The 27,457-nt window shown below is 48.0% G+C and overlaps 2 protein-coding genes across 3 annotated transcripts; both read left to right on the forward strand.

Annotated features, from left to right (window-relative positions):
- Nucleotides 1-909: 909 nt before the first annotated feature.
- Nucleotides 910-8,809, forward strand: ALDH2 (aldehyde dehydrogenase 2 family member). The gene is made up of 13 exons (XM_005524292.3): nt 910-1,064; nt 2,075-2,179; nt 3,156-3,296; nt 3,463-3,542; nt 3,747-3,858; nt 4,272-4,400; nt 4,839-4,952; nt 5,286-5,388; nt 6,017-6,201; nt 6,519-6,683; nt 6,958-7,115; nt 7,807-7,921; nt 8,197-8,809. Exons 1-13 carry the CDS (start codon nt 942-944, stop codon nt 8,227-8,229), a joined length of 1,563 nt encoding a protein of 520 aa, XP_005524349.1. The 5' UTR covers nt 910-941; the 3' UTR covers nt 8,230-8,809.
- Nucleotides 8,810-9,705: 896 nt separating this feature from the next.
- MAPKAPK5 (MAPK activated protein kinase 5) lies at nt 9,706-26,444 on the forward strand. 2 transcript variants are annotated; one of them, XM_005524294.2, is made up of 14 exons: nt 9,706-9,823; nt 13,425-13,498; nt 14,417-14,492; nt 15,315-15,412; nt 16,386-16,494; nt 18,270-18,359; nt 18,912-19,007; nt 19,961-20,041; nt 21,448-21,635; nt 23,472-23,592; nt 24,144-24,274; nt 24,844-24,965; nt 25,257-25,361; nt 26,245-26,444. In XM_005524294.2, the coding sequence occupies exons 1-14, from the start codon at nt 9,788-9,790 to the stop codon at nt 26,337-26,339; spliced, it is 1,422 nt and encodes a 473-aa protein (XP_005524351.1). In that variant the 5' UTR covers nt 9,706-9,787; the 3' UTR covers nt 26,340-26,444. The 2 variants fall into 2 exon arrangements, with proteins under 2 accessions (XP_005524351.1, XP_005524352.1); XM_005524295.3 differs by having other exon boundaries at nt 24,844-24,959.
- Nucleotides 26,445-27,457: the final 1,013 nt, after the last annotated feature.

Raw genomic sequence — 27,457 nt, forward strand, 5'->3', positions numbered from 1 at the left:
GGATTGTCTAGGACAGCGGGTGAAACTATTCCTGAAGCATATTCTACAATTTTCCCGTCCCCTTTAATAAACCAGAGCCATCCCTGTCACCCTTCATGGACTCCTGACACGGGGTAAAACCACAGGTCTTTTTTTTTTTCAGAGGTTAAAAATCTCTTTGTGTTTTTGGTCTGTGGCTTCCTTAGTGATGGTGATGATAACCCGAGCACACCTCTGTTCCCTGCACTTGGACACGCTGAAGTTGCACAAGGCATCTAAAACAAACCAGAAAAAAAAGCCCTTTAGCCATTGTTGGGAGCGATTTCACAAAGCCTTTCATTTGCATTCACCGAGAAACTCCCTGTTGTGAAAGCACTTCCCTGGCTTTGTTCCACTGCCCCTGCACACGGGGGAGGGGATTTTTGGGTGCCTGGGTGGACGGTAATGGTGGCACATCCGTGGAACCGGGAGTCCAGGTCCCCAAATTCTCCCTCATCACCTTCCCGCATAAGTAAGCAGCTCAGCGGAGATGTTACTGGGATTTTTTTCCCCCCTCTTTTTTCCTAGTTGTTGCCTGCATTAGGCACAAAGTTCCCTGGGGAGAGACGAGACCGGGACAGAGACAAGGATCGGGACAGGGACAGGGGACAGGGACCGGGACAGGGGCAGTCAGTGCTGGACACGGATGAGGCACCAAACCAAGCCTGATTTAAGTGAGCTGAGCTGTGCCGAGCCCAAGCTGACCCGAACGGGACCGTGCTGAGCCGAGCTGAGCCAAACCGCTGCTCGAGCCGAGCTGGATCGAGCTTATTCCATCCGAACCGAGGCAGCCAAGCTGGCTCTGCCGGGCACCGAGCCGAGCTGGGCGGTGCCGAGCGGTGCCGGGCGGGGCGGGGGGCGGAGCGGGGCTGGCCCGAGCTGCGGGGCCCGGCCCGGCCCGGCCCGGCCCGGCGGAGCTCAGCATGCTGCGGGCGGTGCTGCGCGGCTCCCGGCTCTGCCCGGCCCTGCTCCGGGCTCCCTTCTCGGCCGCCGCCGCCTCGCCCATCCCGGCGCCCAACCCGCGCCCCGACATCGCCTATAACAAGGTAGGGCCGTGCTGGGAGCCCGGGGGGTTCGGGGCGCCGTGTCCGTCCGTGCGGGGCTGGGCCGGCCCGGAGCAGCCGCGGATTTGGGCCCGAAGCCTTGGAAAAAAGCAGCCCTGGGTGCGGAGGGCACAGGGCGTGTGTCACATCGCCACCCGGCTCTGTCCCCTTCCCCCCGGTGGGCTCAGCAACACCGCACGGGTGCGAACAACCTGAGGAAGAAACTCTGGGAAAAGGCACGGGAAGGGAGGGCAAGGTGCTTGGCTGGATATCTCCAGAAACCGGACCCTTGCTCCAGGAAAATCCTGTGGGATCACCTGTGCGAGGTGCTGCTGCAGGGCGGCGTTCCAAGGCACCCGGGCGCTCCTTCCCCGGTGGCCGTGGCCGGGCTCTGGGTGATTGTCTGAGCGTTCTGCAAGTTCTTGGCACCACGATCTTTGCACTTCCATTCCCTTGCCATGAACCTGAAAAAAAAAAAAATACCCTTAGAAAGAAGGAGTTGGTAAAAAGCTGCTGTTAGCACCTGTTTCTGGTGCACAGGGAGCCTAAAACTGGTTAATCTGGGAAATGATAGAATCATTTAGGTTGAAAAAGACCCTTAAGATCCCTAAGACTGTAAGAAATGCTGTAAAAGCTCTGGTGCTCCAGACAAAATCAACTCACTGTATTGTCTGTGCCTAAAGCATTTTCCCACTCTTCAGTCTCCTGAGTTTTCCAGTGTCCCTGCTCCAGCCAGGCTTCCAGCTTTTGCAAGGACCTACCAAGATGGAAACCTCTTCCAATTCACATGCTGTTTGCTGAGCTGTGAATTCTTTTATTTCCTTGGGGCTATGTTGTGTGCTTTCAGGCTAAAGTATCTCCTTCATATCACTGCAGGTTTGGAGCCCACACAAGTCAAGTTAAGCCCTTTTAATTAACCAGGCTCCTCAGATGCCATCAAAGAACCAAAGCTCCTCCTGATTTCCCTGGGATCTGGCTCGAAGGCTCAGCCCTGCTTGGCTTTTTCCTTGCAGATTTTCATAAATAACGAATGGCACGATGCAGTCAGCAAGAAAACCTTCCCTTCCATCAACCCAGCCACGGGAGAAGTCATCTGCCAGGTGGCTGAGGGCGATAAGGTAAATGTTGTTGGGATGAGATGGGTTTGTTCTCCATGGGGGCAGGTCCAGAGGGGTTTTGCAGGGGAAGGCTCCGTGTTTGCAGCGGTGTTTGATCTATGCCAATACCACATCAAGTGCTGTTTGTGTCCTTCCTTGATTACTGCTTTTAATAAAAAAGAAATGGTGAGGAGTAAAGTCATGTAATCACCACCTGCCTTATGCAAGGCCCTCCTGGGAGTCTGTGGCAGAGCTGAGGTGGTGTTTCCCAGCAATTTTGGGTTTTTCCTACAGTCTGGAAACTCGTGTATGTTCCCCAGGGGAGGAGTGAGTGAGGGAAACCTTTTGTTGTTTGCTTCTCTGTGGCAGCCTGGCTTGTCCTGGCGAGACCATTGCAGCAAGCCAGGACAGAGAACCAAGTAGGAACCAGCAAATGCCCTGACACGACAAAATCCTGGATCAGAGGCAGCTGATCAAGGAAAAAAAATCTCTTTTAGACTGGATTCTGAAAAGGTGCCAAAATTAGATTTCCAGAGCTTTTTCCATGCCTCGTTCTAGGATGCAAATATTAACCCAGCAGGTGACATTGCAGAGATAACCTGATGAAATTTGCTCTCTGTGTAGCTGAAGTAACAGCGGGTGAGCACAGGCAGAGGTTGTGGCTGCACAGCTGTCACACCCACCTGCTCCACTGCCATTCCTGCTCCTTGCTCCCCACGGATGCAGCCTGGCTGGGAAAGCTGTGTCCTCTCAGTGCTTGGTGCTTGGGGGGGAAGTGGCCCAGGGCTGTACCCATGTGCTCCCCTGCCCTGGGGTTGAGGAGTGCCTTGCAGGGCCGCTGCCAAGGCTGCAGGTTCTTCCCCCAAGAGCCTGGCAGGAGCAGCCTCTTGTGCTGTCTGGCTGCAGGCTGTTTTCTCCTGGAGGGCTTTCGTTGTTTGCAGAGAGGGAGTGGGGGCTGGTTACTCCTTTCTCAGCCTTTGCCTGGGCTCCCCCGCAGGCAGATGTGGACAAGGCGGTGAAGGCAGCCAAGGCAGCATTCCAGCTGGGCTCTCCCTGGAGGAGGATGGATGCATCTCACCGGGGGAAGCTGCTGAACCGTCTGGCTGACCTGATCGAGAGGGACCGCGCCTACCTGGCCGTGAGTGCAGGGACTGGGAATCACGGGGGGTTGTGTCCCTTGGGTGGGCTGGGGGCTTGGGACAGACTCACAAAGGGTGGGGAAGAGCTTTTGGGAAGCTGAGAGCAAAATGGCAAGGTGCAGGACAGACCCCCGGCTCCTCAGGAAACCTGGCTGTGTTTTGCAGGCCCTGGAAACTCTGGATAATGGCAAACCCTACGCCATCTCCTACCTGGTGGATTTGGACATGGTGGTCAAATGTCTCAGGTGGGTTTGGAGGCCACAGCTGGTCCACGGTTCAGCTTCAGAGAGACAAATATTTCTATTTACTGTCCATTCTTTAAATCACCTATTTGGAAATACCTGCTCTGAGCTGTGTCCGAAGTGACTAAAAGAGGAAGCCTCTCTTATTTTCTCTCAGCAGCAGACTTGTTATTTTAATTCCAGTGACCAAATTGTTATTGTTTCCAGATACTTTGCAGGCTGGTCGGATAAATTCCACGGCAAAACCATCCCGTTAGACGGAGACTTCTTCTGCTACACAAGACATGAGCCGGTGGGAGTCTGTGGACAAATCATCCCGGTGAGGAAAACGTAACAGCGGTTCCTGCAGTGTTGTAAGAATTCAGTGTTGCAGTGTAAGGTCCCCTCTGCTGCCAACCACTGCTTCCTCCCTGGGGTAAACAACGCTGCGAGGGCTCTTGCTTCACTCTGGGAGTACAGAACTGCCTGTTGATTTCATGGGCTCTGAGTGAGGTTTACTTTGTATCTGATGATTTTAAAAAAAACAAATTGGCTTTAAGCCCATTTATAGGAATTACCTGAGAGCCACAATTAAGTTTAAACACTACCTAGAATTAACCCTAAAATTTTGTGTGATGAGAAAAAAACCCAAGACTCTCCCCTAAGTGCTGATTTGAGTGGAACTCACTGGTTAATTACTGACTAATCAGAAACTTTCAAGTTCACAGCAGCAAATCCCTCTTCGTTTTTCAGTGGAACTTCCCGCTGTTGATGCAAGCGTGGAAACTGGGGCCTGCCCTGGCCACTGGGAATGTGGTTGTGATGAAGGTGGCAGAGCAAACCCCCCTGAGTGCTCTCTACGTGGCCAATCTGATCAAAGAGGTGAGGACAAGGCCAGGGTTCCATCACTGCTGGAGACAGGAGCAGGGAAGGGCTGTCTGCAGGAAGGCTGGGTTGGCCTGGGTCTCTCAGGAGCTGATTTAGCAAAAAACTCCCTTGTTCATATAAAAGTGTGTGCAGATGATGTAAGTCTTGGTTAGGGAAGGACTCTTTGAGGCTTGATTAGATTATGAGCTTTGGGGTGGTTGGAAAGTGAAGGTAGATCTGTATTTATCTGTGTATAGACACCTTCAAATTGTGCTTGGGATGTGGGGTGGGGAGAGGAATTGTCCTGGTTACTGAAAACAGCATTAAAGCAAAGCCGTGGGAAATCAAAGGAGAAATCAAAGGAGTAAAGGGTTGTTGCTGGTGGGAGGTCTCCTGAGTGTCACTTGGTTTGTGAAAGGAATAATGTTGCTGTGTCCTGCTGGGAATTGCCAGGCTGGATTCCCCCCGGGCGTGGTGAACATCATCCCTGGCTATGGCCCCACGGCAGGAGCTGCCATCTCCTCCCACATGGACATTGACAAAGTGGCCTTCACCGGCTCCACGGAGGTAAGGGAGCACCTGAACCTTCAGCCCTTGGGGCCCTGGAACATCTCATAGCTGGATAAAACACTGGAGGTGCTTTGCCTTCTACCACACCTCATTTAAACTGATTCCAGGGTGTGAGATGTATATTTGCATTACCTAAGACTCTTTTGTTCTGATTTGATTCTTTAGAATATTTCCTCTTGTTTCCCTTGAGCTGATTGGAGGTGAAAGTCTGGGCAGACCTGAAGCCCTGACAATGAGGGGATTAACATTAAATGCTGACTGAGATGTAAAGCCAGAGCCCTCTTGCTGATGTGGGAGTTAATTCCAACACCTGCTCTGCTCTCCCTGCAGGTCGGACACCTGATCCAAAAGGCTGCAGCAGAGAGTAACCTCAAGAGGGTGACCCTGGAGCTTGGAGGGAAGAGCCCAAATATCATCATGTCTGATGCAGACAGTGAGTAGCTGCTGGGCAATGTTTGATCTCTGCTTTTTGCCTTGGCTTCTTCCAGGCAGAGCTGGAGGGGAAAGGAAGAGGAAGGGAAGTTTTCCTGTGTGAGGCTCTAGCCCTGGCAGCACCACTCTGTGCCTCCTGCTGTAGCTGCTGCATTTGTGTATCAGCACTTCTCCACTCCCACTACTTTTCCCAGTGCTGGGTAGTTCAGTTACCAACATTAAAATAATTGTTTCAGTAACTTCCTCCAGTCCTTGCTCCAGTTTTGTTTTCAATTCACCTGGAGCACGCTGCTCATTTCTTCTCCTGTGAAGTTCTGCTTCCCACATCCCTTGCATATAAACTCATTTTTGGCCTTGATGAGCCAACACAGGCTTTTATATGGCAGTTAACTAAGGAAGAAAATTCGTCCTTAATACCTGATAATTTCCAGGTTAGATATTTTTCTCTAGTCTGGGGTGCTTTAATAAAGAATTAAGTCTGTAACTCCTGCCCTACCAACCAACCCATGGCAAATGCTGTCAGCTGAAGGGACTTTGTATCCTCAGCAATCTCTGTGATAACTGTCCTAAAGAAGTCACAGGCTCTGGTTGGCTTTATTTGCTCATTTGTTTTCTCTCCCTTTTCCTAGTGGACTGGGCTGTGGATCAAGCCCACTTTGCCCTGTTCTTCAACCAAGGGCAGTGCTGCTGTGCCGGGTCCAGGACCTACGTGCAGGAGGACATTTACAACGAGTTTGTGGAGAGGAGCGTGGAGAAGGCCAAGGCCAGGGTGGTTGGGAACCCCTTTGACTTCAAAACTGAGCAGGGCCCTCAGGTAAGAGCAGGAAATGCCCTGAGCTGTTACCTGATGAAACAGTCCCACTCTTGAGTCACTGTGTAGATCAGAATGGGAGTACCCTTGAGTCTATTGATTAACCTAATTTGAGCTGTGCTCATTATCACTGGTGCAGGAGGGAGGAGTTAATTAACCCTTGGGATGATTCCAAAACTTGATGCTGGCATTTAAAAATGATCATCTCCCTTTGGAGATTGCCTGGGAGGCTGTTGAAATAAGGAATTGCAAGAGCACAGCGGGTGGGAGCGGAATCTTTTTCCAGGTGGAGCTGACGTGTGTCCCCTCCTGGCTCTTAGGTGGATGAGGAGCAGTTCAAGAAGATCCTGGGCTACATCAGCACTGGGCAGCGGGAGGGAGCCAAGCTGCTGTGTGGTGGCAACCCCGCTGCAGACAGGGGCTACTTCATCCAGCCCACTGTCTTTGGGGATGTGCAGGACAACATGACCATTGCCAGGGAGGAGGTGAGTCCCTTCCCACCTCGTGGTGCTTTGTCCTCTCTTGATGCAAAAACCCCCAGGTTTACAAGCATGGATGTTCATGACCTGTGAAATTCGAGGTTTCTCGGTGTTACCTTATCTTCCATTCTGGTTATACCCTCAGCCCTTTGTAGTTGGGGAGGTGGTGCTGAATTTCATGTCCTGTGGGACTGGCAGCGCTCACACAGCCCCACGTCACCCACGGCCTCCCTGTGATCCCTTCACGCGGATTCTCCCACGCTCCGCTTGGATTTTGCAGATCTTTGGGCCGGTCATGCAGATCCTGAAATTCAAAACCATCGAGGAGGTCATTGAGAGAGCCAACGACTCCAAGTACGGCCTGGCAGCCGCGGTGTTCACCAAGGACCTGGACAAAGCCAACTTTGTGTCGCAGAGCCTGCGGGCTGGGACGGTCTGGTGAGCCTGCCACAGCTGCTGGGAGCTCCCCTGGCTCCTGCCCTGGCTCCCTGGGCTGGTTCTTTGCTGGCCCATCTCTCCTTTGGGTTTAATTTTAAATGCACTTTGCTGAGTGTAATGTCAGACCTTCGGGTGTCATGGGAAATCGGTAAAATTTAGGTGGATTTTTTTTATATATTCAGGCTGGAGCATCTCCTATGGGAATGGTTATCTGGGAGTGTTCACCTGGAGAAGAGGAGGCTCCAAGGAGACCTCAGAGTCCCTTCCAGGGCCTAAAGGAGCTCCAAGAGCGCTGGAGAGGGACTTGGGATGAGGGATGAGACACAGGGAATGGCTTCCCAGTGCCAGAGGGCAGGGATAGATGGGATATTGGGAATTGGGAATCCTTCCCTGGGAGGGTGGGCAGGCCCTGGCACAGTGTGTCCCGAGAAGCTGTGGCTGATCCTGGATCCCTGGGAGTCACAGCTGAGGGTGGCACACTGGGATATCATTGGGATAATGAGAGAGGTGGCTGGATTCCATGATGTTCTGTGTCCTGCCTGATAAATTCCAGCGTTGATTCATCCTGTGGGCTGAGGGAAGGGATAAATACAGGAATCCCTCCCAGAAATTCTGTCCAGAACAGCTCAGGTTTGCTGCCAAAGGGCTCTTCCCTGAACTCCAGGTGTTCCATCCTCGTTTTCCATTCCAGGATAAACTGCTACGATGTGTTTGGTGCCCAGGCTCCCTTTGGTGGCTACAAAGCCTCTGGGAACGGGCGGGAGCTGGGCGAGTACGGCCTGGAGGCTTATGTGGAGGTGAAAAACGTGAGTAGCCCTGGATCCAACCCTCTGGAGCAACTCCAAATCGTCTTTGTGCCGCTGCTGTGGGCTGGGCTGAGAGCTGGAACCGAACTGGGGCAAAACTGTGACCCAAACCTTGAGCTCCCCCCTTTCCTCGAGCTTTCCCAGTCTCCAAACCTGTCCCTGACTGGGATACACCGGGTTTTCTCCTGCCTCTCACCCTTCCAGTGAATACCCCTGAAAAATCCAGAAAAACAAAACTAAACTAAACTTGTAACTTTTCTTTTTTTCCCCCCTAGGTGACAATCAAAATTCCACAGAAAAACTCCTAAAGGACAAGCAACATTCTCCACGAATTTCAAAATAATTATGCAGCTTCATGACATACAAAGGAAAGCTCAACACACAAAATTTAGTATGCAAAAATATGTAACTCTGCATTAAGAGGTATTTTTTTAGATGTTTAAAAGAGCTTTTGTTAAAAGAAACAAACCTACTCGGCTTTATCTTTTTAAAATACCAAATACAGTTGTCTGAGCACTAACAAGGTGGGTGGTTACTTTGGGTACTTTTTGGGTATTATGTGGATGCAATCACCCATAGGAGAGGGGTGTGATCTTTACATCTCTGCCTGATAAATAAGTTTATTTTTTCCCCAAGAAATCATATAAACGCTTGTTTAGTCTAGGAGGATTTATATAATAGAAAGTAACAATTATGTGTTGGCTTACAGAATTAGGTCTGTAACCCTTGTCCTAGAAACTGTTTCTCTTCTGTGAGCAAAGTGAACTGAGTTAATTTCATTTTCATTGAGTGAACTCCTCATGAAAAATGTGAGGAAAAAGTGGGGTTTTTTTGTTCCATCCTGCTCGTTGTAGCCACTCCAAATAAACATTGTCTCAGTGCAGTCAACCCTACTTTTGTTGGAGGTTTGTGCCAATGAGCCCAAGTGCACCCAAATTCCTGCCTCCATTATTTTGAAGGATTTTCTGTGTCTTTCTGTCCTGCCCGCTGTCTTTGTGTTGCCTTCGTGTTACACCTGGTACCTGGCCCCAGCGCGGCTGGGGGTGTGAGGGGGTGTCTGAGTCTGAGTGAGGGCGGTGGGGCCGCCCTGGGCTCCACGCCATGGTGTGATTATGAGGGAGTCCGTGCCCGGCCGGGGGGCACAGAGCGGCTTCTGAGGCTCCTTCTCGCCGCTTCCCCTCACGGCCCCAAGGGCGGCCATTACCCCTCAGGCGCGCGGGCACCCGAGATCTCGCGAGACTGAATTACCCCGCCCTCAAACCAGCGGGAACCCCGAGATCTCGCGAGACCTCTGGGACATGACGGGCGACAATTCCGCTCGAGCTCTCGCGAGACTTCTCTATGCTTGGCCCTCCCGCGCGCCAGGCAGGGGGCGGGGCCACAGCGCTTCGCTCCGCCCCCCGAGGCCCGGCGAGCCAAACGTCATCACAAGGCGCCGCCCTCATCGAAAGCCCGGCGGGGGCTTTGCCGACGCCGTCGCGCTTTTAGAGCTGCCGGCACCCGCCTGCAAACCGCGCCAGCGCCGTGGCGGCGGCTCCCAAAATCCCGCGGCGGGCGCGGGGCGGGCGCGGAGATCCCATTCCATCCTCCCGTGGAGCCGCGGCGGCGGCAGCGGGGCTGCGGCGGAACGCGGCGGCCGGCGGGGCTGCCCGGCGCGGGGTGCCGGCGATGTCCGGGTCCCGGGCGGCTCCTCCCGGTTGAGCGGCGGCTCCGCGCGGGCCCCGCGCCCTCCCCGCGCCGCGGGGTCCGGCAGCCGCGGCCCGCCCGGCCGGGCATGAGGCGGAGCGGCGGCGGCACAAAGGCTCCTCCGGGGCTGCGCGTTGCCTGACGCGGCCCAGCGCCCCCGGGCCCCGCCGTGGCGGGACGATGTCGCAGGATCACGACATGGACAAGACGATCAAGGTTGGCGGGAGCCGCCGGGGAGGGCAGGGGTCACCGGGTCACGGTGCCCGTGGGGCCGATTTTGGGGTTTTTTAGCACAGCAGGGGCGGTGTGGACAGCAGAGGTTCGCTCTGCGCAGGGGGCGAGCGGAGGCTCCACAAACCGAGCACCCCGACTATCCAAACTTTTTATGCGTTTTAGCAAGCAAAGGAATTAGCGCTCATTGGCTGCAAGTTGTATAGTTCTCTTATTAATTAGTGTTCTATTGGTTAATGATTCTCTCGTTTGCCGTGTTAATTAGTTAATTAGCTCCTTCTCGCCTTTGGGTCGGGGGCGGTTCCTGGCTCGGTGTCTCCGAGTTGGTCACAATCTGTCTCTGCTGGAATTCCCTTTTACTCAATGGAGCTGTTTTCAACACAGATGCAAAGTTGGGTTGTTTTAATTTCTTCCTTATCTTGGGGGTTCTGCCCAATGTCCTCATGGACCATAAGCTCTGCATTCCTTTTGTCCAAATCCTTCTTCCCAAGCTTTGTTCACCTTTCCCAGATCTGAGGTCACTGAAATACATCACCCCCTAAATCTTAACAAGACAATTCTACCACCAAGTAATTTGGTTTTCTAACAGCTGGACATCACTCTAAGCTTTTTCATTGATTAAATATTTTTGTTCATCAGGCTTGAAAGCTACAAAATCAAACCCCAAAGAACTGCCTTTCTTATAGAGAGTTTTCCCACATTTTCCAGCAGTCAGAACCCTGTTTTTGACCCTGTTTCCTAACTCCTTTCTCATTCCTGCCACTGTTCCCCTTTTCCTGATTCTTGAGATGGCAGGCAGCCTTTCCCAGGGTTCCTGTTCAGGTGCTGCCATGAAAAAACAGCTCTGGAGTGTGGGATTTGTGTGTTTGGAGCTGAACACATCCAGGGTTCAGGGTGTGAGCTCGGGATCCCTCTGTGCCCTGGCTGGCTGGGTTTCCTGGGGAATTCCCTGGTGGGATAAAGGGATGTAAACCAATGTTTTCAAGCTTCTCTGGAGGTTCTTTGCCTTGTGCAATTGATAAATCCTGGAAAAAATTGGGTTAGAAAGGCTTTAAAGCTCATCCCATTCCACCCCCTCCGTGGGCACGGACACCTTCCACTATTCCAGGATGTTCCAAGCCTTTTCCAACCTGGCCTTGAACATTTCCATGTTGAAAATTTGTGGGGTTTGCACTAAAAGAAGTGCAGAGCAGAAGGAAATCTAATGAGGTTGTAATTAACCCCTGAGATGAAGTGTCAGAACTGTTCCCTGTGCTTTTTCTTGCCACGCTTCAGGGAAGGAGCCATCCTGAAAGCTTGGGGGAAAAAAAGGGGATTTAAGTAATTCTGTGGGAATTACTTAAAGGTCCACATCAGAACTCTTGGGGTTTTAAAGCTAAAAAGCTGAAGCAGTTGTGGAAGTGTTGGGGCAGTTCTGTGCTCCTGCTCCTCCCAGTCTGGAGGGCTTCAACCAAAACTCCCTGGGTGAATCCCTGGAATTCTGGGCACAGCCTGAATCTAACTCATAATTTAGTGCTTTTATACTTTATGCAGATTTTTTTGCTTCTCAAACCCTTGGTTTAGGTCAGGTTTGGTTGTTCTCGGGTTCAAGGTCTGGGATTCAGGACAGGGATCCATGTTTGGGAATGGAGGAGAAGTTGAAGGAGCAGGAGATGGAATTCCCCAGGATGTGATGTTTCTCTGGCTGGATCCATGGAGTTTGTCCAAGCAGCAGCCTGCACTTCTTCAGGTCACCCTATGACACCCCAAACTCCTGATTTCAACCCTTTTTCTCATCAATATCCAGTGGAATCATGGAATCAGCGAGGTGGGAAAAGCCCTCTAAGAGCAACAACTCAGAAGGGGCTGAGCAGTCCCGATGTGTGAGAGCAGCTTGGTGGAATCCAGGGTGGGAGAACTCTGGGAATGCTGCTTTTCCAGGCTCTGAGCATCCCAGACTGCTGGGATAGTGCCCAAAATGTTGGCTGAGGCTTGATGGGAGGGAATTTCGCTGCTGGAGAGATCCCAGCTCCACGTGGGTGTAAAACTTCGCTGTAATTCCAGATATTTCACATCATTATCCCATTTTCTCGCTGAAAATTAATGTAAGGAGCGATCAGGAGTTTCAGGTTCCTGGAAGTTTGGAGCTGTGCAGGGGCTGCTGCAGGGCTGGTGATTCCCAGATGTGCCCAGAAGTTCCATACCCATGCAATCCCTGCTGAAACACTTGGATATTTTCAAACACATTGGTGCTTCTGAAGCATTTCCAGCTGTTTAAGATCAAAATCATGGAATCCTTAAGGTTGGAAAAGACCCCCAAGGTGATGGAGTCCAAGCTTTCCCTGGCAATGTTGGGAATTCCTGGTGCTGAAGTTGGACTTCCCATTCCTGAGCTGGGAGGTGGATGTGATGCTGGGCATCAGAGCTCCCAATCCCTGGATTTGGTGTCATTTGTGTTTCTTGACCTCTCAATTGTTAATTTTAACTCCTTGAGTTGTAAAGCTGCTTTGGGATGAAGATTGGGATCCAGATTTAAAAAGTGCAGGAAGTAAAATTGTTGCCTTTTTCTATAAAACAATGGCAAATGCACAGAATAGGAAATAGAAATTAAATGCTCATTAATGCCCTCCTAAAATTGTGTTTTCATCCCACCCCTGCTGCTTTCAGTTCTCTGCAGCTGAATATCAGGAAAATTAAATCAGCTTTTCCCTAACAGGCTCCTGACAAGTGAAATTTATCTGAGTTGAATTGATAAGAAGTTTCTTGGAGCTCCTCCTGAAAACCACAAATTTCTGTGATGCACTGAGATTTCTGCCCCTTCCTTTTAAACCTTTCATGAAACCTTCAGGGGTGGCCTCTTCCATGAATTTCCAATGTATTTGGGAATTATTTTTCCTTAAGCTTCCCCAGTGATGCTGTTGCAGCAGCTCCTTTTGCTGTGATTTATCCTGAGCAGAGGCAGGAATTTAATAAAGGAACAAAAGCCCAGCTCAGGGCATCAATCAAAGCTCTGAGCACTGGATTTACAACCTGCCTTGGGATGTGGTTAAGCCTGAGAGCACCCAAGCTGTGGCTTAATAAAACCTGGCCCTATTTGTGTGGATTTGGACAAAAGGAGCCTGGTTTATTATCAGAAAAATCTAAAATTATTCAAGCAGAGTTTAATTTACAGTATGATGGTTCCAAGTGTTTGAAACCTGCAATTTTTTGTTTTCTGTCACCAAAAAAAAAAAGCATTTTGGTGCTGAAATGGGCTCCTTGTTCTGCTGTGATTGGTCATTTATAGGTAGGAAGCTGGAACTGAGTCAGGGAGAGATGCCCTTGTTACACTTTGGGTATTAAAAGCACAAAATCACATTTACTGCTCTCAATAACCATGTTTTGAAATTCCACCTGCACAGAAACAACCTTAATCAGGTAAATCATGACACGAGCATTGATATTTATTTATGTTTATATTTAATTTCCCTCAGGAAAGCAAACTCTCCAGCAGGCACTTTTACACTCAGATCTCCTGAGCTGAGTGGTTTTGGGAAAGGCTGTAGTAATTTTATTTATTATGTATTTATTGACTGTGTTTTCCCTCCTGTTGCTCCTTCCTGAACAGGAAACCTCCATTTTAGAGGAATACAACATTAACTGGACTCAGAAGCTGGGAGCTGGGATCAGTGGGCCTGTTAGGTAAGGGAACACTCTGGGATTATCCCTGACCTGTGGAGGAGTCAGTGAGTATTTTCCTAAATAGAATACACACAAAATTATAAACAACAAATGCCTCTGCCCCATGTGGGTCGTGCAGGAGGGGTTTTGTCTTTTTTGGGGAATTTGGGAAGGAACACTTCTCCTCCCTTCCTTGTCCTGGTGTGTTCCCACAGCCAGGCAGGAACAGGAGCTGGTTGTGGAATAATGACAACAGAAATTCCTCCTTCAGCCCCCTGTCCTTGGCTCCTGGTGCCCCAGCACTGCCCCTTTCCTGCTTTCCTGGTTGTTTTTCCAGCTCTTCCCTCTTCTTGCCACTGGCTTTGCATCCCAGCCTTTGCTCCTCATGGATTTCAAATCCCTGGATTTTTTTCTGGGAAGGAAAACACTTCAACAAGGCCTCTTCCTTCAGGGAATGTGAATTTGTGCTGGAAAACCACTGTGCTGCTGCTCCTGGGTGCTCCCTTTGTCTTTGCCATCATTTGTCTTCCTATCTGGGTTCTCCTCATCCTTTTTGTGTTGCTTCATTAAAACACACATTTGGTGCTTTATTCTTTGGGCAGCCTGTTCAGAGATGGGCCCTTTCCTCAACTGTTAAATGGGGGGAAAAAGAGGAAAAAAAATTCAGCCAGAAAGAGAATTTCCTTCCCAAACCACTTGATCTATTCAAAACACTTTATTTATTCCAATATCACCGGGGGTGTTCAGGTGTGCTTTGGGTTATTTCCATCCAAAATCTCTCTTGAGGCTGAATTTAGGGTGAGAGCTGGGATGTTCCCTGTGTATCCCAAATTGGGAGATTCCCATGTGGAGAGCAAACTCAGAGCTACAAATCAATTGCTTCAGGTGTCTCTTTTTGACCTCCTTGCTGACTGAATGATTTTGTTGCTGTAATACCAGAGTCTGCATGAAAAAGTCCTCCCAAGAACGCTTTGCACTGAAAATCCTCCTCGATCGTCCAAAAGCTCGAAATGAGGTACAGTTCCTGCTTTTCTCTCCATAAAACCCTTCAATTGTTGGGATGTTTTAAAATTAAAAAAACCCACCACCAAACCCCCATTTGCTGGCAGAGATTTATTTATAATTAATTTGAGCTGTATTTTAAAGCTGTTCTTCTCCCTGTGATGGAACAGAACCAGTTTGGGAGGGAATTTTGTTTCCATACGTCTCACTCTTGGATGTCACTGCTCCAGGAATGCTTCAAGTTGTTCTGGGAATGGATTTTTCCATGTGCCAGGAGCCTAAAGCAGCTCCTGACACTGCTTGGGAGTTCCTGAGGTGCCAAACTGTCAGCCTTTGGAATGATGGGCACTCCTCCAAACTGTAGGGAATTTAAAGAAGGATTAATTGTCCTCGAGGTTTAGGCAACTTCCATTTTTTTTTACTGAGCAAATTCTCCTTTAAAATTCCCATAAAAATCATCTGTGTACAAAAAGCACCAAGACTTGGCTTGTTTGAGCTGCCCAGGGAGCTTTAAAGTGGGGAAAATTCCTGAATGTTGGGACAGGAGGTGATGTTCCAGGTGCTGGAGCTCTTAGCCATGAAAGAAGCCAGATTATGGAATTTGAGGGTTTATTCATTCATTTCCACTTCCACTTGCACCTACACCTCTACTTTAAAGCTGGTTCTGTCTCTAAATTTATGTAAAGGATCAAAGATTGAGCTTTTCCCAGAGCTCTGTGTGTGATTCCATAATCTGTCAGCAGCCTGGGGTTGTTTTTATGGCACGGTGAGCAGTGCTCAGCAGGGCTCTGTGCCTGTCCCTGTGTGCAGTAACAGCTCTTCCCTTCTCTTCAAGGTACGTCTGCACATGATGTGTGCAACACATCCCAATATTGTTCAAATAATTGAAGTTTATGCTAACAGTGTGCAGTTCCCACATGAATCCAGCCCCAGGTAAGATTACATAGGGTGATTCATTCCCACCGCTTGCTTTCCATGTTTAGCCCAAGGTATAGTGGAGTTTGCTTTTTTGTTTTGTTTTGTTTTGGTTTTAATCACAAAATTATTATTTAAAGGGGGTCCCAGGTGTAATAATTATCCTGCAGACCAAGCAGCTCTTGTTTTTTTTCCCCTGACTTTTGTGTATTTAAATTATTTTGCTTCCTTCACTCCCTGTTTTGAATGCACCTCCGTTTTTTTAGGTTTTCCATTGATTCAGTCTGCATTGTGTGAAAGAGTTGTTTCTAAAAATATGAAATTCAGCCCTGAAAACTCTCAATGCATTGTCCTGCTTAAAATGAACACAGGAAAACATGGAGCAGAGTGATTTTTTTGTGTATTATTATATTAGGATAAAAGGATTGTCTTCTGATAGGATCTTAGTGGAGAAAATCATCAGAGCTGGGAGAATGAAAGAGCTGAGACCTGAATTAGGCTCTGGTGTAGCTGATTTTGCTGTGTGGTGGGAACTGGGAATTAATTCCTTGAGGATCTGGCAGCCCTGATCTCCACCTTCCTATTTTTTATCCTTCATAATTATGGCAATAAAGCTGTAAATTAAAATAACGGGGGATCCAGACTCAAAAGCATCCACGCGCTGTGTAATCCTTGAGGGCAGAGTTATCCCTTGGATCCCACACGGCTCCCAGCTCCATCCTGAATGGAGCTGGATGTGTCCACGTCGAGTTTGTTGCAGCTGGATGTGGGAGCCCATCAGGAGGAGCAAACTGGAGATTCCTGGCTGCCAATCACTGGGAGCCAGAAAATCCTGCGGATTTTTAGACGCCAAGGCAAAACGACAGCAGCAAAACGGCCCCGAGAGCAGCTTAGGGAAAGCAGTGTTTGTGTGAAATATGCATTCTTAGCTTAGCAATTCTGTTCTTTTTGATGATTTTTTAACGTAACAACATGAAATGCTTTTGAACAGGGCTCGGCTCCTAATTGTAATGGAGATGATGGAAGGGGGAGAGCTCTTCCACAGAATCAGCCAGCACCGGCACTTTACTGAGAAGCAAGCGAGCCAAGTAACAAAGCAGGCAAGTCACCCCCTGTCCCAGCAAATCCATCATGCTCTGGCTAAAGTAGGGACAATTCCTGGGGCTGGAAGGGTGGGAAAAAAGGATTAAATAAAAGAATCCTCAGTTCTGATCCGATGATCATTGCCTGCTTTGTTATAAGTGACAATGCCAAAGCTTTACTAGGAATAAAGGATTGAAGGTGTGGGCTTGTTCTCTGGGTCTGCTGTGCTTAACATGGCTTTTCTACACCTGCTCTAGAGATCACTTCCAAGAGAACTTTGTCATTCCTCTGGTCCTAAAAGTGTTGCCTCCAGCAGGACTCCTGAGCTCCAGAATCTCTGTGGCACCCTTGGCATTTCTCTCCTCTGGGCCAGGGGTTTTCAGGCTGGGTTCTGGGCTTGGGCTTACAGAATTCCTGGAAGATACCAAAGAATGTGTTTGTCTGTTCTGATTTTGTGGCTGTTTGTTGCAGTGTCATTTTTCCTTCACCGTTTCTCTCCCAGCTCGCTCCTGAGTGCTGTGTTTTATAACCTCCACGGTGGTTTCTGCAGGGGGTTTTGGTGTCCATCAGGTTTTTTGTTGCTGGTGGGACTCTCAGAAGGATCTCTGTGGAATTCAGTGCTGGGATCCCCAGGTCCCCTCAGCCCTGGGGCAAAAAAAAAAATCACTTTTGTGCTCTGACTTGTTTCTAATGAAATGCTAATTGTGCTAACTTCTTGGTCTCATCCAACAAAGAAATGAGGTGGAAGTACAGAATTATTCTTGACAGTTTGTTTGATGACATGGTGGGGAAATCTTGTAAAACTTTACCAGAAGTCAAGACTTTGGTTTGAGTTCTGTGTGTACACTTGGGTTATTCATGTCTCAAGTAACTCTTTGCTTTATTGTTTATAGAAATGAAGTCTGAAATGTGAAAGTCTCTCTAAAATTCTTTTCTCTAGTGGTTCTTTATCATTGTCTTGTACCCAGGAATGGTTAAAACTTGTCGCAACACTGCCTCATTTTTCCTCTGGGAATGTGTTTGTATTTATTGCTGAGCTAAATTAGCAGTGAAGTGCTCTTGTGACAGTAATTTGGAGTTTTTGAAGGGTTCTAAACTTGGGTAGAATCCTACAGAATCTAGCAGGGATACTTCCAAATAAGGGTTGTGAGGCTGTGCCTCACTTCTGTCCCAGGAATGCTGTTTAAATATTTATACTTGACTTTTTAAATGAATTGCACTTGGAAATGTGCAGTCCCTGGAGCTTTCCTGCCTGGATTGCAGGTTCTTAAAGCATCCTTGAAAGAATCCAGGGATGCATTTCTGTGGGATATCCAGAGAATGATTAAAGTGCAGGTGGTACCATCCAAAATTAAAGAATAAAACTGCCTGAGTGTTGGATCTCCAGGCAGGAACAAGTGCAGTGAATTATTCCTGGAATCCTGAAGCAGGAACTCACTGCTGGGTGTTCAGCAGGGTGGAATTTCTGGGCAGGGGCAGCACCCCGGAGCCGTGGCACAGCAGGGAAGGGGCTCTGGCACCACCTGCTTCCCTTTGGGGGGCTCTCAGTGCTTTGGATTCTCAAATTGAGGAGCCCAGGCCAAGCTGGCTTTTGTTTTCTGTGGGATTCATGTCCCAGTTGTCACTTCACTGCACCACTGCCCAGCAGGGTCAGGCTCATCCTAACTCACAACTCCACCCAAGTGGAGTGAAAATGTTTGGGGTTGGAAATGTAAAGCTTTGTAAAGCTGAAATAAATGTCCAGGCTGCAGGAGGTCGGTGATTGTAGCTGATTTATTGTGCCCTTTTCCAGATAGCTTTGGCTTTGCAGCATTGCCACTCACTAAACATTGCACACAGAGACCTCAAGCCTGAGAATCTCCTCTTCAAGGATAACTCTCTGGTAAGATGAACATTTGGAATTCTTTTGCTGCTGAATTCTGTAAAATGGCTCAAGGGTGATTCTCAGAGTAGTGGTAAAAGGACATGAATGTTTTGGTGAAAAATGAAAACTGAATCACCTGGATGGACTTGGTGCTTTTCCATCCCCTGATCTCCCTGCTGCTGCTGTTAAGTAGGAGTCAGATTCTCCACCTGGACACAGAATCCAACTCTGCCCCCTCATCAGGATGTTCTGACCCTCTGCCTAGAGGTGCTTTGATGGATCCAAACAATTCTTTGTCTCTCCTGCTCACAACCAGCCTGGGTGTGCAGTGACTCCCCCTGCTTTCCCAATCCCTGAGGGGGCTGTTCCTGGCCCAGAGCACCCAGAAAAGCAAAACATCTCTTTTGAAAGGTCAGTTTGTGACCTTTCAGCTGCCTGGTGGAGTGTGAGGGTATAAATACAATGAGGTGAATGTTTGGAAAAGGTGAGATGAGGACAGGAGGAGAATTACGTGTTAGAGAAGCTGATTTAATGAGATTTGTCTAATAAATCCTCTTCTCCTTGTTTTAGGACGCACCTGTTAAATTGTGTGACTTTGGGTTTGCCAAAGTAGACCAAGGTGACTTGATGACACCCCAGTTCACTCCCTATTATGTAGCACCTCAGGTAACAACCAGTTCCTGCTCTGGGCTGAAGGGATCATTTACTGCCTGAGCCTTCATATCCACATCATTTTGACCCCCTTTGCTGTACTGGGAAGGGCTCTGAGTGCAGGAATCACTCCAGTCTGGAGCTGGAGTACCACAGGGATCTGTTGATAAGGCAAATTTCCCAGACTCTGCTCAGCACTGATGGTGACAATTGGCTTTTAGCTGTATTAAAGCAGCTGGTTTGGAGAAATCCCTGCTTTGCCATCCCCCTTCCAGCTCAAGCTCATTCAGGATTCCATTAGAGAGGACTTTGCTGGAACAAAAGGGCTCTGAGGAGATGGTTGGTACCTGGGCACCTTGGCCTGGCCCCCCTGTCATTAAACACAGTCTATAATTCCACACAGGCTGCTCTTTGTAGTGCTGCTTTCCCCCCTCTCTCCTGTCCTTTGTGTTGGAGTCCTGGAGAAAATGAAAAGCAGCTGCAGATGGAGATTTAATTGCAGTGCTGGGCAGCCTTTAATCACTGGGAAGGGCAATTCGGAGATCAGAGCATGTCCTGAAAATTCCTTCTGGGCTGGAGCCTGCAACCCAAACCCACAGACTGGATCAGCAAGGGACACATTTGGTGGGATTTGTTCTGGGAGAGGCAAAAAGGAACAGCTCTGGAGCTTGGGTTACCCTCCAGACACACTTCAGGTTCTGGTTCTAAGCATGGAGGAGTTGGAGCTTTAATTCAGGCAGAACTGGAGATTTCAGTGCCCTGAAATACTATATATTTTAGTATTTTCCCCATGTAGAGAGCTCCAGTATTTCTTAGGGAGAAAAATTGGAGTTTGGTAATCTTCAGTAGCTGGAATGAATTTCCTGAATAGAAAATCATCAGGAATCTTTGGCATAGGCTTTGCTGTTTGTGTTACCTGTTCATGAGATGGATTTTTCCTTGTTTGTTTTTATTTCCCCTCTCACCAGGTATTGGAGGCACAAAGAAGACATCAGAAAGAAAAGTCTGGTATTATCCCCACCTCTCCAACCCCTTACACTTACAACAAGGTGAGCTGGGAATAAAAGTCTTCCCCACCCCACTGGTGCTTCTGATAAATAATAAAATGCACACTTAGTGCAAACCTAATTAATGATCCTCTAATGAAGGAAAAATACACAAATGCTCTTAAGGAGCACTAAATATGAACGAGGTTTTGGAGAGAGTAGAATGACTGCTGGAGTGAGGCCAAGAGGGAAGTTCTTTCACCTCTGTTTGAAGGGAATCTCTTTCCTGCTGCCAGAGTTTCTGGATGTGCAGAGCATTCCTTGTTCAGGCAGCAGTGCCAGAAACTGCTCTGTACCTGGATCTTCTGGAAAACAACCAAGAATTTATTGTGTTGTTGCTGGAATCTTGGCAAAATTGAGGTAGGAAATGTCCTGAAAGGTAATAATCTTTTTGGCCATTCCAAAACATTTTCCTCCTTATCATCACTGTCTCCTGCTGGCTGAGCAGTGCTTGAACCACTGAGTGTTCTGGGTGTGTTGATTTTAACTCAAGTGGTCTGGTTTGTGACCCCAGTGGAAGGATCTGCCCTGATTCCAGCTTTAAGGAATGGTTGTTTATCCCACCACGTGCCTGAGCAGATATTTGATGTGCAGTGTTAGCATTTAGTAGCCTCAGAGAGAGAGCTAAAGCAAATATTAATTAGTCTGCATCACAAATCTGCCTTCTTCAAGGCTCTGACTGCCTCTGCATCCTGAAGAGCCAGGTTGGTGATTGTAGCAGACACTTCCCTTTCTGAACTCCTTAGAATGTGCCAGTAGTGTTTCAATATGGAGTTTCTTCTTCCCTCTCTTGTCCCTTGATTTGGGATTTCCAAGGTGGGAGTGATTTCCTTTTCATGTGAAGAGTTGTCCTGTGCAGGCCTGGTGGCACTGGGTGAAGGGGCTGCTGAGGGAAGGGCCTTGTCCTCGAGTGTGATTCTGCAAAAGCAGCACCTGGCACTCACCTGGCTCCCCAGAACAGACACTGAGAGGCTTCCAGGTGCTCTGTCCTTCCATGGCAATCCAGTCCTGCTCCTGGCTCCTTCCTCTCCCTGGCTGTCACCGCAGACAGCTCTGATTTAATATCCCTGCTGGTTCCTTTGTTGGATGGTTGTTGTGTTTTCAGTCTCCCATTGTAAACAACTGAATTCTTTTGTGGGACTGGGGGAGTAGGACTGGGGTATCTCCAGAAATGCAATTGTTCTCACACCTCTGCAGCCCTGGCTGCTCCCAGACAATTCCCAACCACCTGGAAGTTGTTCAGCTTGGGGCACGGAGCTGTTGACAGCAGCCAGATTTGTCCACCAAGGTGGATCTGGAGGAGGAGCTGAGCTGGTTCAGTTCCCTTAGGGAATCCCACAGAACTTTATCATAATTCCCCACTGTCTGCTGCAAACTGCTCCCCAGAGTGACCCTTTCCTTGCTTGCAGAGCTGTGACCTGTGGTCCCTGGGGGTCATTATCTACGTGATGCTGTGTGGATACCCCCCCTTTTACTCCAAGCACCACAGCCGGACGATTCCCAAGGACATGAGGAAAAAGATCATGACGGGAAGCTTCGAATTCCCAGAGGAAGAGTGGAGCCAGATCTCGGAAATGGCAAAAGACATTGTGAGAAAGTGAGTCTGTGGGGGAAACTCTTATGTTGCTCTGTGCTTGTGTTAAGGAATTGGAAAAGCACCTGGAAGTGCCTTATCCCAAGAGTTTTTCCAGCAGTGAGGGGATTGTCTGCAGCTCATCCAGCTGACAAATTCTCCATTACATTCGGCATAAACCAACAAGAAATGTTTTTCTTTCTCTGCCCAAGTGTTTAATTTTGATGTCTCTTTTGTTGGGGTGAATTGTGTATTTAGCCTTTAAGGGGAGTGGGAGCACTGAAGGGTTTCAGGGTAACACAACAGGCATGGATTTCCTGGGATGATGTTTAAATTCCTGTGAAAATCAAGTGCCTTTAATGTGATGCAATAAATCTGTCCCCTAAAGCCCTGTGCACATCACACACCCCCTAAAAAGAGTCAGGCAGGAGGATGGAGAGGGAGATTAAGATCTGTCATGAGGTGCCAGGCTCAGATAAGGTTTTGCATGGATGTTTTATTCCAAATGCTAATGGAGTCTGTTTTCTATGCAGGGCACATCCCTCAGCTGGGAGTGTTTCAAAGACTTGGTCTGTTTGGGAGCAAGAACGTGGCACTGATTAGGGCTTGACCTCACTTATTTTTGAAGAAGTGACAGGGACTTACTGCCTTTGCATCACCAGAGGAACTGAGAGAACAAAAGCAATATAAATAGGAAAAAAAAAATCAGTTGAGGAAGTAATTCAAAAGTGTCACTGGCTCCTCAGATGTACTGTAAATTCTCAGGCTCACATTGTTTGGAGAGGGTGCTGGGACCTTTTTAGAGCTGTGCAGGAGAACCTCCAACCTTTCACCAAATTAACTTTCTTTTATACCAAGGTCAGCTCTTTATTCTCCCACAGAAACTCCACAGGCAAAAGGTTTCATTGTCTTTTAAAATTCCCATGAAACTCAGCTCTCGGGATGTCGTCACGTGAATCCAGGCTGATTTCTGACCTCGAGCTTTATGAGGGTTTGATAATGGGTTAGGATTTGGAAGATGCACGGAAAAGGAATCCATGTGTGTGGTATCAAAAGTGAACTCAAGCTGGTTGGCAGCAAGTGGGATTCCTGAGCTCCCCCATGGTGCTGCTGACATTTTGTACAAGTTATTTCTGCTTTCTTGGTACATTAAACAATGTGCTCTGCAGCCAAGAAGCTGATCTGGAGTTGTCTAAGGAAGTGTGACAAGCTCTTGGAGTCATTGGGATGACTTGTCAGCACTCTGTGGGAAATTTTGCTTTTTTATTTACTTGTGCTCATCATGAGAACACAAATTTATCTGCAAATCCTCTTTCCAGGGTTTCATGCTAGAAAAAAATTGATTTCATGGAGTTTGCAGCAATCTAATGAATAAAGTTGTTTTTTATTGCGAGGAGCTGGGAGCAAAGTGTTGATTACTTGAGGACTTTGTAGGGGGGAGAAAAGCTAAGGAGTGGCATGTGAGAGCAGTGAGTCCTGTAAGGTTTCCATGGCCAGAGTCCTTGGAATGGCTGTAACCTGTTCTGGGGATGAGCTCTGGGAGAGCACTTCCAGAAACTGCCAGTCTGGATCATTTCCAGTTCCTCTGGAAGGTGATTTTCCACCTGGGAGCAGCAGCTGAGGAATTCAGCAGCACAGGGGTATCCCAGGAATGCCTTTAGCACCTTCCTTTGCTCTGAGTTCTGGATTGCCCTGGATGAGCTGTGACAGCATTAAACCACAAGGTCAGAGAGCTGGGACAGATTTTGGGCTCATTTTGGGGCAGTTTGAGCTCTTGGAGAAGCTTCTTATTTGGCCTTTAAAATGCTTAAATGCTCTGTAAATCAACCCATTCTTAGGGATTTATTCTTTCCTCCCCAGGCTGCTGAAGGTGAAACCTGAGGAACGCCTGACCATTGAGGGGGTGTTGGACCATCCCTGGCTCAATTCCACTGAGGCCCTGGACAACATCCTGCCCTCTGCCCAGCTGATGATGGACAAGGTCTGAACAGCAGTTTTTTGGTCAGGAAAGTTGCACAGGAGCAGGAGAGCTCTGGGATGGGTGAAAGGGCTTTTTTTGATGTGGGGTTATGCAGATAAGGAGCTTCTCTTCTGCTTTAGGAGAGAAAATGGAAACAGGAATGAAAATAGAAATAAAATTTGGGCTTGAAGTAGATGCTCCCAGATTGGTGGTAACAAGCTGCCACTTGCTGATGGTAGAAAGCAGAGCCTGAGGGATTTTCCATAGGTCTTCCCTCTTTTTGCCATGTTTTATCCCCACTAAAGCAATGATCTCACTAATTAAATAAATAGTCCTTGTTTCCTTTAATTTCTGCTCAAAGAGGATTTCAGTCAATCTTGTGAACATGAGAAGGAGATGATCCTTTGTCCTGTTTCTCCCTGGGATATTTTCTCACTGATTTTAGTCCTAGACATGCCTTGCTCCATGCAAACTTGATATTTTTGCACATCTCCAAAATGAATCGGATTTTGGCGCCTCTTTTTTTTTTGCCCGTGGCAAACACTGTCCATGTGCCCCTTTTGTCTTTCCAGGCCATGGTGGCGGGGATCCAGCAGGCTCATGCAGAACAACTTGCAAACATGAGAATCCAGGACCTCAAAGTGAGCCTGAAGCCCCTTCACTCCGTGAACAACCCCATCCTGCGCAAGCGGAAACTCCTGGGGTAACTCCAAACCTGGGTTTGAAAGGACAATGTGGAGCCAGCTGGGGTGGCTGGAAAATGGCTTTGGGAATGGCACAGGCTCAGTTTTGATGGTTTAACACACTTTTGGTGTTGCCCAGACAAGTAGTAGTGGCACAGTGTGGTTTTTCTGCCAAGATGTGCCAGTGAGGGCAGGAAGGAGGTTGGACACTGTTCCTGCATTGAACAGATTCCTTATGGGATGTGTAAGATAAGGCAAACTGGGAGAAAGAATTCCAAGATCTTTTTTCTCATCCTGACATTTATTTACTGAAGAAGTCAGGTAAACTCTCTCTCTCTTTAAGTTAATCTGAAAAATAGACTCATGCACTTTAGGATTACCCTTATTTGAAGTAATTTAAAGGAATATTTCTTTTTCTCCATACTTCAAATGATCTCATAATATAGGACAAGAATTATAATTAATGCTGAACCTGTCTACCAATTTCCCAGGGAGGGAAGGAGCTGTGTTATACTGGAGCAGTTACACAACGAGTAACGAGCTTGAGCTGCGCCCAAATTCTAATTATTTCCTCCTTGTTCTTGTGCAGCACCAAGCCAAAGGATGGTGTTTACATCCATGACCCCGAGAATGGAAGCAACGATTCCAACGTGGCTCTGGAGAAGCTGAGAGATGTGATTGCTCAGTGCATTCTACCACAGGCTGGTAAAGGTTGCCACTTTAAAGAATGTTTTAATCCTAAACGTGCAAGACCCCGACTTTGGGTGTGTCAGTGGTGAGGAAGGAAGAACAAAACTCCTGGGCAGCCTCTGAGCTGGGATTTGGGTTTGTGTGGAATTTTAGTGACATGCAGGGCTGTTAAAAGAACTTTCAAACGGGAATATTTGGTTTAAAGGTCATGTCCTGGTTTGTGTGGGGTCAGCAGGAATAACTGCCCAGTTTGCTAAGCCCTGAGCGAGGCATGAGGCCAAACCTCCTGTGTCGCTTTGTCATCCCAAACAGGAGAGAATGAAGATGAGAAACTGAATGAAGTGATGCAGGAGGCCTGGAAATACAACAGGGAGTGCAAATTGCTGCGAGATACCCTGCAGAGCTTCAGCTGGAATGGTGAGAATTCCTGCTCTCCCACAGGGAACGTGGAAAAGGGGGAAGCACAGACTTCCTGCTGTGGAAATAACACCAAATTTATTCCATTATGGGCTGATTTAGGTTTTGACACTGTTTTATCCCTCCTGCCAGAACTGGTGTTCCCAAAATGGGGTTGGAAGTGTTGCTTTGAAATTTCTATTTGAAAGTCAGAGTTTTCAGAGGCACCAGGAATGTAACAGCACAAATGGATCATGATAGAAAAGGGGGAATTTTAAACTTCCAGAGGGGATAGATGGGATATATGCAAAAAACCCTTCCCTGTAAGGGTGAGGAGGCCCTGGACAAGGTGCCCAGAGAAGCTGTTCCATCCCTGGAAGTGTCCAAGGAGGTGTTGGAACAACATGGGATAGTGGAAGGTGTCCCTGCCCAGGGAGTGGAACCAGATGACTTTTAAGGTCCTTTCCAACCATTCCAAGATCCTTTTAGGAACCTCTTCAGCTGCGCTGAGCTGCTTTCCATCCAGCTGTTTATTCCCTCTTTCTGCTGGAGGCTGCTCCTCCCTGTCAGCACAGCTCTGCAGCTCGGCTTGGGAGCAGAATTAAACCAGAACCTTGGGAATGCTCAGGTGGCTCCTGGACAGAAGAGGCTGGCAGAGGTGTCAGCCCCCAGGAGCAGGTGCTGATGGACATAAGGGACCAGGAGCATCAGCCAGCTTCTGTTCTGTTTGCTTGGCTTTAATTGACATTTTTAACAGCTCAATTTTTCCAACAGAACCATGGTCTGTAATTCCTTTTGGATCCTGTGCTGCTGTTGCCCTGTGTGAAGCATGGTTTAATTCCAGCTAGGATTGCTTCCCTCCTTGTGCCCAGCTCCAGCTGATTCCCTGTTTTTTCCCTTCCAGGTAGAGGATTCACAGACAAAGTGGATCGACTAAAACTGGCAGAAATCGTCAAACAAGTGATTGAAGAGCAGACAAACTCTCATGACTCTCAATAGCTGGAGCTTCTTAATCTTATTTTTTTTACCATTTAAGATTTATTCTTTAACTGTAAAAAGTATTTTTATGTAAATTAATAAATCATAATTATTTCATTAAATTTCCATACTGCTTGAAAATGCTGTATAGTTGTAGATAGAAAAAAAAAAAATCATTGGTACTGTAATATTTTTTTAAAACTCAGTTCCTCGAGGTATATATGATCACTTATGTACTGTTAATCATGAGCCCCCCAAATGGGGTGGATTTTATTGTTAAAAACCATTCTTTTTCTTAATAACCAGTTGCAGAAGCTGCCTTTCACCTGCCACATCCAGCCCCTGCAGTGACTGTATGCGAAGGAGAGCCACAGTTTCTCAAGCCCCTGCTCAGTGAGTACTTGAAGCAAGTGCTGTGAAATGCAAATTCACAGCTCCCCTTGACACCTAAATTCCAGGTCTTTAGGCAGAGAAAAATCAATTAAATATCCTTCAGTTTGGCTTGGTGCCTTGCCCAGGCACCTGAGGCCATGTGCTTGCTGAAATTTTCAGTTCTGAGCAGTGACTCTCTTTTTTTGTTGTTGTCTTCCCCACCTCCCTCAGATCTTCTTTAAGGTTTAACCTTCTCTCTTTCTTCCTCCTCATTTTCCTCAGAGCTTTTTTAAGGCTGAATCGACCATTCAGCACAAAACTTTTCTTTTTTTCACCTTGTCCAACAGTAGAACAGAAGAATGTTCAACTTCTTATGCACAAGTTATTTTAATTTCCATGGTGGGATCTTCTATGGACCGAGACCAGCCTGGGGTTTGTTTGTTTGGGATCCACCCCCCCTATTCCCATTCTTTCTTTCCTAGAAGATCCAAGGCTTGGGTTCTGACCTGTCCTCTTGTTTGGCAGAGCTGCTCCCAGGCAGGCTCCCAGTGCTCTGGGGAACCCCTGGGATTTATCTCTGGAGCCCAAATGCCCGTCTCTGATGCCTTCGAGCTCCTTCTTGGGGGAGCCACAACTGCAGGGCTGCTCCTTGGCTGCCTCCCCAGGGCAGGTTCTTACTCTAGTCTGGAACATTGGCTCCAAAAGCTGCTTTTTTAAATCCTGATACAGCAAACCAATGGCAAGAATCTGTACATAGTTCTAGTTTT

The sequence above is a fragment of the Pseudopodoces humilis genome, chromosome 20 (assembly GCF_049639895.1).
Source record: "Pseudopodoces humilis isolate 2021_Gansu_Grassland_sample_001 chromosome 20, ASM4963989v1, whole genome shotgun sequence".
Taxonomy (NCBI): Eukaryota; Metazoa; Chordata; class Aves; order Passeriformes; family Paridae; genus Pseudopodoces; species Pseudopodoces humilis.